The sequence below is a fragment of the Marmota monax genome, unplaced genomic scaffold (genome assembly GCF_021218885.2).
Source record: "Marmota monax isolate L192 unplaced genomic scaffold, Marmota_monax_Labrador192_F-V1.1 WCK01_AAM20220418_F8-fsc00057, whole genome shotgun sequence".
Lineage (NCBI taxonomy): Eukaryota > Metazoa > Chordata > Mammalia > Rodentia > Sciuridae > Marmota > Marmota monax.
In genome coordinates, this window is record NW_026693933.1 from 1,288,353 (window position 1) to 1,300,723 (window position 12,371).

General features: G+C 32.8%; 1 protein-coding gene across 9 annotated transcripts in view; it reads right to left on the reverse strand.

The window, feature by feature from the left end:
* Positions 1 to 12,371, reverse strand: part of Dgkb (diacylglycerol kinase beta) — a 769,121-nt gene that overhangs the window by 528,643 nt on the left and 228,107 nt on the right. For all 9 annotated transcript variants that reach the window (XM_058585317.1, XM_058585316.1, XM_058585318.1 and 6 more), the window contains one exon: positions 3,721 to 3,874. In XM_058585317.1, coding sequence (XP_058441300.1) covers positions 3,721 to 3,874 — 154 coding nt within the window. The remainder of the gene's footprint in view (positions 1 to 3,720; positions 3,875 to 12,371) is intronic.

Sequence of the window (12,371 nt, forward strand, 5' to 3'; positions counted from 1 at the left end):
ATTTTAAAGCTTAAGAAGTTTTAAGGTCAGATAAGCACCAGGTATTAGGAATTCATAGTGTCAGCAATCTCTATATTTGTGAAAGTCATCTCAGGTAATACACTATTAAAGTTGAAGTGATAAAAATATGAACTCAGAATATCAATTTATATTTGGGAGGTTGGAGTACTTGTAGAAAATGCAGAATTCTAACTCAATGAAAAATGTTTATAAAGTGATTTACTCTAAGGATGAAAGTAAGAAGAGTAGTTCCTCATTGAATTGGCATAAAAGTGGAAGATTAGGGACCTGGCATTTATAAGGGGCAGAAGAGGCATGAGACTTCTGAAGATATTTTATATTATGAATATTTTCAAAAAATCCAAATTCCAAAATGGGAAGAGTAGAAGTGATTTTACCTTCATGTAGATAATAAAAGTACTTTATTTTGTAACCAAGTATTTCAAAAAACAACTCACCCATATTATGAAATTCCAGATGAATCATTAGGTATTTCAAGTCAAACAAAACACTGCTACTCATATGCATATACTTGTGCACAAACCTTATACCTATTTATATTATATTTTTATATTTAAAAAAATTATTCTATGAAAACTAAATGTCTTACTTGCAATATATCTCCTATATTTGACTATTAATCTTTGATGAGAGAAATTTTCTTTTCTTTTTAATTTTGCATTTTATTGAGGAACTCTTATTTTTCAGCTGACATGCACAGTAATGAATAGCTATCCTATTACTGGTGGTATTGTGGTAATTGAATATGGTGAAATCTAACAGGAAAAACAAAAAAACCATGATGGTACCTTTCTGTTCAAAAGTCACTGTGATTTTTCAAACACAAATACACCTTATCTAGATAATACATTATTACAAAGGAAGGTTCTGGGAACAGAAAGACATTTATGTTTTCAGCTTCTGAGTCAAGAAAACCTTGGCCCTTGAAGATTTCATTGCTGTCTAGTGTTCCTTGTTCTTTAGGATAAACTATCAAAGATATTTCTGAAAAGAAATTAGGGTAGAAATGGTCTTGAAAAGGACACTATGCACTTAATTCTACAATGTGGAGGCCAAACTTTGAAAAGAAATGGAAGGTAATGTATCATTGCTGCATGAGGGCTTAAGGGTGACACAGCCTTTTTCCTTTCAAGTCGGTCTTTGAACAATGAGACTGTCCCACATGAAGTGCAGCCTAAGGACAAACCCTTCCTTATTTTTTCCCCTTGATTTGGTTTCTACTTCTAGTAAATCAGACATCTTCTATTTAGCACTTAATATATGCTGTTAGAAGAAAAGTAAATTTAAGTATAAATAAGTTATTAAAATCTCTTTCTTTTACATCCTATACAGACAACATAAACATGTATAGGATGTAAAAGAACGAGATTTTAATATTTGTTATATCCAGGTTTACAAAAGGAAATTACCAAGTTGAGAACACCTTCTTCTTTCTCAAAATCCAAGGACAGTATTAGTTAATGCAAACTGCAAGGTCAGGTTTGTTATTTTATTCAATTCCAATTACATGCAATCAATTATAGCAGGAAGAGAGAACTGGGAAGTTTTAATTTCTAGGTCAATAAGGAATCATCTCATTTTAAAATGTTTATTCTGGAACATTATTCAACTCTCACACTATAATTTATGGACCAACTATTGAAATTCAGTCTGAGAAAAAACAGCAGGTGTGATGGTTTTTTTTTAATTCATGATGTAATAGGAATTATTTAAAGAACTAAAAATATATTAGAGGAAAAAATATGGTAAACATGGTAAGTTGGCATATATCTCATGGGTTACCATATGAAAAGTGTTCACTTGATTTTTAAAAGTTTGTACCAACAGCTGACAGCTCTTAGAAAATTAGGTAACATTCTTAACAGAGAGGGTAGAGTCACCACATAAGGTGTAATAATGCCAACAGTTGATCAGATATCCTAGCTTTGTTCAAGGCTCAACCACCTGTTTCTTAATTATATATTTTTAAGTTTTTAATTATCAGTGTAGTAGCTATTAAACTTTTCCTGTCTCTTATTCAGCACTTCAATATTCTACTTTGTGATATTAAGGTTCTTGTTCTTCAGATCATTGGCTGCTCTCCCAGGTCCCTGAATTACCTCCAGGGAATTTGGAACATCACAACAATTTTCATAATAATACTAAGATAATGTTTGACTCTCATTCTGTCATGAATGTACAGCAAGGTTCTCAAGAGGCCCTATGGTATATGATATGGCAACAGAAACAAGCACATGTTAAGATTATCCAATGGTCCTCGGTAAAGATAGGCATTAAAGAGATTAGTAATCATGCAGAATCATGCCCCATTTCTCAGTCATTTTGTTTTTTAAAATAGCTATTTTTAATAAAATAGGTTAATTTTGTTAGCATGAAGTGGGTTGATTATTGTTATTTTTAGAATATCTCATCTTCAATACAGTAAATACCAATAGATACCATATACATAAAGAAAAGAAATATGATATGTCAAGATCACTGTAATGTTTTGAGCAACCAATAAAAAAAAGAAAATTATTTCTGATCCACAATAATATTTAAGCCTTCAGAAAATCCCTTATATTGAAGAGTGAGAAATATTTCAATGCCTACATTTCTCTGTTGCCAGCTGAACTCCTACTGGGTCTTTAGGGTACACTAGATAGAGACGGAAGGCAGGAGGAAGGGGAAAGGGCAGGCTCCTGCTAGGCAGTCAGCTCTTCATCATTTCATCCCTACAACACATGGTTCCAGTGGCAGTAGTTTCTATTCTCCAGCTTAATGCCTTGCTAACAAGGGACAGGAGCTTTCTGTTACATGGTCCAACACAGACCACCATGATGCACCCTCATGAGAGCTCTGAGGTCCAGGGCTACAGACTCCTTCTTGAACTCCTGATCTATGAAAGTCAGCAAGGAAGAACCTGCTCCACAGCAGTCTTAGGGCTAGATCTTCCAGGCGATGCTCTCATCTCAGAACTATTTCCCGGATCAGGAGGTCCTTCCTCCATGCCTTTGGGTTTTGATTACTTTAACCTAGGGTCAGCACATGATTCTTACTGTTCTTACTATCTAAACATTGTGTCCTCCCTTTGCTTTTTCAATCCTCCACACCATTAAGACAATTTCTGATTTTGCATTCTTTTGTGTAATACAGTGAAATTTCCATTTTCCTAACTGGATGGAGATTGATACTGTTATCAACAAGAATTAATGTACTTCTACATCGCTAAAATACTACCCATAACAAGAGAGCCAACCACCTTTGTGTTAAAAAATAATAATTATCAGAGATATAAATAAAAACCATATTCTGAGCTTACAAATCGAAAATTGTGAAAGTATACTGGTAATTATCATAATTGATTTTAAATATTATAAGTTTTCTAGACATACTGCTTTGAGATTATATTTTCAAATATACAGTTGTCTATATTTGGTCATTTAAAAATAATACTTTTCTAAACTTTATGTCTTAAAATTATTACCTCAACCTGGACTTGCAGGTCAAATGATAGATAATGATGGATTATATGTTCTCTAATGTTTAATTATTATTTGGAGACATTTTAAATGATTTACACAATCACAGTGTAGATTATAAATCCTGAAAAAAAGACAATTTTAATCAAATTGTCATTTCCCTTTTAATGAGAACTTGATACTAATTTAGCTTTTGAGATTTTAACTGAATAGACACTTTTAAAGTAAATAAACTTACCACCTGAAAGGAGAGCAGGCTTACTTTTAACCATTGGGCTAGAATGAGGAAACTTGTTGCTAAATGACATGAAAAGGTGTGCAGTGAAATCATCGGGAAGCTCGGCTTCCAGGAATGTCTTCATGAATAGCTTGAAACCTTCAAAATCTATGGTCTGAAAAACAATTTTTAAACATATATTTTAAGATCCAGCCAAAGGTTATGATTTAGTGCTATCTTCAAAATCATTAGTAGACATTACCTCCAACATTTGTTATATCCAGGTTTACAAAAGGAAAATACCAAGTTGAGAAATAGGTTGGCCAGTCCTACACTAACATTGGCAATGGGATATATGTCTCACCTGTAGTGGTGTAAGCAGGAAGAGAAGGAAATTTCCAGTTAGATGTTTCTATTTCCACAGTATCTGTATGACCTTAAAAATTTGCTCTCTGAAACTCAATTTTGTCCTCTACAAATTGGTGTTCTTATTCCTGTCCCACCAAGTGACAATGATTAGATCAGATGATGGTGTGAACAAGCCAATGCAGAGTCTTACAATCCCAACAGGCACACACAAGGAAAGGAGATCCTTATCTCCTTTTCTTGTTCATAATGGTGAGTACTGCTTTTGACAGTTGTCAAAAGTTGCTGACTTGTTCCAACTAAATACCGAGATCACTTGATACAATAGTACAAAACTTCATGCACAGACTTTCAAACAAACATGATTCAAGATCATTACACACCCTTCTTCATTATAGAACTATGTTGATTAGAACTTAATTCAAAGAGCATTATTATGGCACTGAGTGTTACTGTGTCCACATGGTGAATGGTTACAGAAGCCACCTTCAACCTCAAGATAAACAGGAGCATTGCTCAAGAGTCATCAGAGAGCTTGCTTTCAGCTCCCAGCAGGAAACGGACCAGAGTCTGACTTCTGCTGGGGAAACTGGGAAAAAGCAGGTGGTACTCTGGGGACAAGGCATGTGAATGGTATTGTACTGCACTTGGCCAAAACCTCTGTGACTGAAGAAATTATGATGGGTATGTTTCCTGAGAAACAGATGTAGACAATGTAGAAGAGAAGGCCTGTGGAATTGTCTTGGGTCTTATTCATTTGAAAGGACTAGAAGACCTACAGAGAAAAGGCTGGAATAATGCCACATGGGTCAAAAGAAAGAGAATGTAACTGCAGATGGGCTTCATAGGGAGCCCTTTCAAGGGCCATTTTTTCTTACCCTGCTTAATGTACTGAGATAAAACTAAAAATAGGACAAAAACGAAATTTGGCAGGCTGATGCTTTTAATTTTGTTCAAACTCCTGGCAAGTGAGAATAAAATTAATTTTCTAAAGTGTTATTTCAGAATCTTAAAAGTCTATTTTTCCTGTATAAAAATATTAGAGGAAGGTGTTGAAATATGATCACCCACCACCTATTATTATCATTATCATTGTGTTATTATTATAATATTTTGAATAAACCCAAAATGGAATATAACAATCAGGGATATCATTAGAGAAAGTAGATTTTTTAAACCTGGATCATGTACTAATTAAGTATCATTTTTGTAACTTAATGTAATCTCAAGCAAAAAAAAGTGAAACCAAAAACTTCACTTATTAATAGTTCCAAGGCTCTGCCTACACCTCAATCTGACATTTTCAGTTTAGTTTAGTTTTGTTTTGCTTATTCATTTTCACAAATAAGACATTTATATTGGTGGCTGTAAAAAGACTTCATCTTCTTTCATATTAAATAAATCTCCACAACCACCACAAAATATTGTGAAATCTGCTAGTAAAGTGAATTACATAACTAAAATCTATGAATAATATAAATATATGAAGAATAGCCTTAGGAAGTAGTTTTTTCAAAGAGCAATTTAACAAAATGAATGCAGTCAACATTTCACAATACAAAGATGAGGCCCACTTCCAGGCCACTGTATTCAACCTAAATTTTGAGAAGGGGCACTTACTCTCACTAATAGCATTTCTTAGAGATTAACAATTACAGGGGGAAAAAAATACATTCAACCAGATGAGTGACCAACATTGGTAGATGATCTTCAACATGTATGATGACCTTTGGGGAACTGAGAGTTGATTTAATTGCAAAGTTAAAAGGAAGTTTGTGGAATAAAAATACTTACAGGCATAGTGTTTAAAAGCAAGATTAATCATGGTAGCACTTCCTTTTCTGCCCTGCATCTTCTGTGGTCAGCATTTTGTTTACAACATAACAAGTGACAAGGACTACGGTATTGCAAATCAGATTACCTGGGTTTATTATTGGATCCAGTATTGGCTGTATGACTGTGGAAAATGTATTTAATCTCTCTATGCCTTAATTTCTTCATCTATTAAATGTAAATAACAGTACCTACCTCTTAGCTTGTTGGAATAATTAGATTATTTACTATTTTTTAAAGCATCATAATGATATCTGGCACACACTAAATATTATAAGTAGTAAAACAAAAAACAATATTTATGAACAGAATCATCAGTATTAATGTTCAGAATTCCAAATAATATTGAAAAATACACTTCAAATTTATATACATGTTTTCATATGCATTTAATAAGCCATTACATGGTTCACTGTTTTCATTGTTGGTTAGAAAACTAATAATAAAATCCGAACTTCCAGAAGGTGCAAAGGAGTGGAAATTGCCAAAAGTTTTTCTCTGGGTCTCCTTTTAGATTGCAACTATATTTGAAACAGTTATTTCAAGCTTAGAGTTTAGCTTGGTGACAGAGGAAAACAAAACCCACAAACAAACAAAAACAAAAGTAAAAGAAAGGACTTCAGAATAAAACAATTCTATTTCAGAACCCAATACTTCCAGTTGCCCTGAGTGATATGGAGCAAGGGCAAGAAATGTATTTGCTTTTTTGAAGAAAACACCTGCCAAATCTCAATTGTGTGCTCTTTACTCAGCCTTATGTACCCAAGAAGAATCACGGTTAAATGGTAACCGTGATTTAATGATGAAAACTAGAACAATGTCCCACCAAGAGAGGAAACAAGCTGAAATACCTAGCATTCCTCCTCTTGAACAATATATTCCTCCTCAGCCCTCTTTTTTCCCCCCCCTTTTTTTTTTTTAGTACTCACGAAGTGTTTCTGAGCTTTCCCTAGTATCCTAGCCCTGCCTTGCTCAATAAGCAAAAAATTCAGTTTAGTTTTATTTCTGGAAGCTCTAAGCCTTAATTTCCTCTATATAAATTCATATATGAGATCAGCAGTTCAGGGTTGTTATCTAAATGTAATAAAAATTGGTGTAAAGTGTTTAACATACCCTCAAGTACATAATATATAAAATAAATAAATATTAAAAAGAACAAATAAAAGGAAACACTGTCTTGAGGTTAGATGGATGTTCTTTATTATCTTAACTTGCCTTTTTATTGTTTTTAAAAACTAAAATTCACTGTGTCTTCTCAAATGAAAACCTCAGGTTTTGTGTGGCCTTAAATTATTTTCCAATAACTATTCTGTTATTATGCAACATTAATTTTAAAAACTGCTTTTAGAAGGCAGGAATTTAAAAATAGATACTATGCTGTTTTTTTTTTTTTTTTTAAACCTATCACCGTGTAAGCCCAGCTACTCAGGAGTTTGAGGCAGGAGGATCACATGTTTGAGGCTAGACTGGGAAATTCAGAGCCTTTCTAAAAATAAAATATAAAAAGAAGTGGGATGGAACTCAGTAGAGCATTCCTGGGTTCAAATCCCATTACCCCCTAGCCTCCACAAAAGAAAGAAAGGGGATAGAAAGGAAAAAGCCTACTACAGAAAAGCAAAGATTAAATATTTCCTTAGTTCTTAGTGACTTCTAAGAGATTGCTGAAAGGGTACTGACAATGTTAATTGTTTCTTCAACTTTTTTCTGTGTTCTTGGGAGTAGAACTTTCTGTTGTGTTTTCTAATATACATGGCTTAAAATGCTGCAAAACCCAAGGTTCATAGCCGTGTAATAGCTGACTCAGTGTTTCTAATTCATTGAGAAATTGGTTCTTCAATGTTCATCCTGAGAAATCACCCTTTTTCTTTTTTCATTTGTAAAAGATATTTTAATATCTCCTAAAATTCTATGCTGTTTAAATTATTAGACATTTTTTATATGATTGATGTCTTCATACATTTTTTTTATCTTAGTAGAAATTTTCCAAATTTAGGTATCAGAGTTTCTACTCCTGCCTTTACAATTGATTATTTAATAGTGTGGCCTTTAAATAGAATGAAATCACTTATAGACATATCAGCAGAAACATTAATGAGAAAAAGTGGATGAGACTTAATTGAGTGTTCAAAAAATCTTATTGAGGGCTGGGGATAAAGCTTAGTTGGTAGAGTGCTTGCCTCGCATACACAAGGCCCTGGGTTCAATCTCCAGTACCACAAAAGTAAGTAAGTAAGTAAATAAATAAATAAATAAAAATAAAAAATCAAATTGAATGTAAGCTCCTACAAATACAGGCACAATCTACTTCAATGTAAGCACCTACAAATACAAGCACAATGTTTAAAATTTTGAAAACTTTTTCTTTTTTGTTCTTAAGGAGCAGCCACAGACTATTCAGAGAGATAACAGAGAATCTGTGACAAATGCAGACTGAGGGTGCTGCTCAGATGTTGCTGCCAATTTGGCATAAATTCAAACACATTTCTATATGCTTTTCATTATTATATTTGACCATCTGGATCCTTTGTTTTTAAATCCCCTTTAATACTAAGGAAATAACACTGGTATTCATTTGAATGTATTTGAAGTGAATGAAAATAAATGTAATTTTATCATTAATTTCCTCTGGCAGTTTTGGGTTGGGAATTTTCTCATGTTCAGCAAATGATCATTGATCACCCACTCTGTACCAAGCATCTTAAAAAAAGTGTTATTGAAACACACACAAAAAAATCCTTCCCATCAGGGAGCTTATCTTCTAATTAAGGGAATAAAAAAACAACAACAAAATGTGCTAGATGCACCATATTGGATGGTATTAACTGCTATAGAAACAATAAAGAAAGAAAAGATATTTGGGGAGATATGGTTGCAGTTTTAAACCAAATAAGCTGTTTCTTGAATAAAGATATAAAGATGATGATGGAGAAAACTTATAGAAAGACAAAACAGTTAATGCAAAGATCCTGAGCTGTAAGGATGTTCCTGTGTTAGTGCAATTTATTCAGGATCTATGAGAAGAGTAAGAGACTGGAACAGGAGGGAGGGAGAACTCCAAAAAGAGGAGCCAAGGAAAGGATTTTTGGTGACAAGTGGACTGGGGAAAATCATGTAGAATTTTCAATCATCAAAGGACAGTTACAGTTAACATAGAGTGGGAGGAACACACCGGAAGGTTTTTAGCAGAAAACCACAGGATTTGACTCAATTTAACAGAATCCTATGAACATAAAACTCATGTTTATATAAGACAGAAGATAGTCCCTGTAAAGCTTTTTACATTTTTCTAACAAATGCTTTTGTGTTTTAAAAGACATATAATAATTAATTAATAAAATGACTTTTTTGAGCTATTAGAGATGAAGTAAACATCTAAACCACAGCCAAGGAAAGACTTTCCCTCATCTATTTACGAGTGCTGATTGTAAGTCTAAATGTATAAGGTACTATGTTAGCTACTGGGCAAAATAACACTGACAAAATGAGTCAGTTAATGATTTAAATTATTAAGGGGTTTTCTTTCATCCTTTCCATTTCAACTTTGCTTTCTAATGTATATCATTAACTAATTATGCTAAATTGAAAATTGATGGGAAGACCATTAAGCCAAAGTATAGATATTAAATATGCAAGATGGCTAATTTTCTGAAATTTCAAGCACATATTTTGATATTAATATACTTTCAGAAAAAAATGGTATTTTAAAATATTCCATTTCTTATGGTTTTCTTGGATTGTGATTCTATTGTTCCTTAATTTAAATTTCAGAGAATTCCTTGATAATTCCCTAAAGACTGTCACGTAGCAACTTTTTTTGAAAAGAAATAATGAACAGTGTAAAAACCTTCAATATTAATTTTAAAATTTGTCCACCAGAGGCTTATAATCCATAAGACTGTACATTGCCTACAACCAACCTTGCCTAAGCCTAGCCTTTATTAAGGATCAGTAAAGAGAAAATGAAAAAATGCATATTTTTAGTAAAAGATCATACATGGCAAAAAAAAAAAAAACCCAAAGAGAGCTAATGATGCTCCAAGTTATTTTAGTGATTACAAAATACTAATTATGGATTGGAAGAATTTTAATGAGAATATTTTAATGTGGTTTCCAGCATTCATTGTAATTTACTCAACTAACTTGTGTACTCCAGCTGTAAACAATCCCTCTTAACCTGATGAGATGGTGCCTTGTCTATTTTTCAACACTGTCACAAGTACAGGATTGAGTATTAACAAAACATACATATAAATACATACACATTTTCTCTTTGAAAAATTAAACCCATTAAGATATCATGAATACACATATACATGCATATTTCCAATGAATTATGTCAGTTTTTTATTACTCCTTTACTTGAGTGTTTACTTATAAAGAATATTTCCTAAAGCTATACTCTGGGTGTTGACACATGCCAGCAGAATTGCATGTGTAACTCCTCTTCCCTGCTGGACTGTCAGTCCCAATCCTACTCTACATCAAAAATTATCATGCCAAATAGGCCAATGCCAAAAAAACAAAGGCCTAATGTTCTCTCTGATACGTGAATGCTAACACCCAACAAAGGGGAAAGGAAGAATAGAAGTAAAGTGTATTAGAGAAAGGGAAAAGGGCAGGGAGTGGGGAGAGGAATAGGAAAGACAGTAGAATGAATTGGACATAACTTTCCTATGTTCATATATGAATACACCACCAGTGAAACCACATCGTGTACAACTGCAAGAATGGGATCCTAATTAGCGTAAGCTATACTCCATGTACATTTAATATGTCAAAATACACTCTACTGTCATGCACATCTAAAAGAATTTTAAAAAAAATACATGAAACCACCACTCAGTGATCAACATAGTATCTTTTAAACTGTAGGTCCTCATTATTTTTGTGAAGTATAGACACTAGGATGGCAAAAATGGTGAAATTACACTAAATTATATCTTCATAGGCAACCTAGATAGATATAAACTTGCCTAGGTGCAATGATAAAAATTTTGAAAAGTAGAATGAATACAAAAATTTCTCAGCTGGGATATATTCTTTCACCTCATGAATTTCAAACAACATTATTTCAAAGTATAATGGATTGTAGTCATATATTTACTACCGTAACATAATAAATTAAAACAAAACCAGTAAGGACAGTGTGACCAAGGGTTTCAAATACATCCTATTTCAAAAATTCTGTTCTTTTGAATCCATCAATGCCCAAATCTTCCAGGATTAGCACTGGGAGAAATATCAAGTTGAGAAGGATAATAAAACCAGGAAACACTCTGTCAACATCTAAAAGTGAGGGATTAAGATTTTACAACTAGGTCAGGGAATTTACTATTTTTAGGACTTGAGAATCTCCTGAATTGAAACATTTTGTCAGCAACTTATAAAGTGGATTTACTAGTTTGACACTCTTGGGTAGCAAAGACCATTCTGAGCATTTCTGTTTCTCTCACAGAACCATATTCAGTATCTAGTATATATTAAACATGCCACAGTCAGTGCATTTGGGATGCAGTACAATAGTTTCTTTATTTTTCAAGTGTTTTTTTTTTTTTTTCTCTCTGTATATTTATGTCTCAATGATGGGTGTTTTTATTCTGTTTTCCTTCTCAAAGTCTCCACTCTTTCCTTTTAATCTTTATGGTCAATGATCTCTTCCATTATCCTTAAATGGAAAGATGATATTAGAAATTTGATTAAAATGCCAGTTACATATAATGGAAACACTAAGTGTGGCAATGCTTTAGGAACTGAGCCAAATATGCTGTATGCATGCTATAATTTAATAATCAGATGCTATTATTACTCCTATTTAAGACAATTTGAGGTTCAGAAAATTTCTTTAAATAGCCCAATACCCACAGCTTCTAATTATCATCAAAGACCTAAATATTACTAACTTTAATGCCCATGTTAACAAAACATATACATAAGTACATACACATTTTCTCTTTGAAAAATGAACCCCTAACCTGTAGGTGAACAAGTACAATTTTGTAGAAATATTTTGCAATATTCATACATAGTACATTACATTCTGTAGTTGATTTTTAAGTTAGGTGCACTGATCAGTATCAATAAGCCCACCACTTTAGAAGAAGAGCTAGTCACACAAAAATGTATAAAAATAAAATGTAATGGTATAACACTCTTTTCAGTTGCCCAGTTTTGAAAACAATTGTCACTTTTTTCTGCAACCTTTGATTAAAATTGTAACGTATTACCTACATCTGAAACATGTTTTAAATCTGTCCCTGACTTTCATTATAATCTGCATTGCCACCTCGGTTGTTTTTACTTTATTGCTTTGGATAGCTCATCTTCTTTTCCACTGAAGTCTATTTTACACATCATCTTTGAAGGTATTTTTCTAAGAGAAAATTTTAACTTGTTAATCTTAAAGTTATTAATTATGATTTCCTTTACGTATTTTAAAAACCTTAAAATTATTAGACATTCTAAGACATTCTACC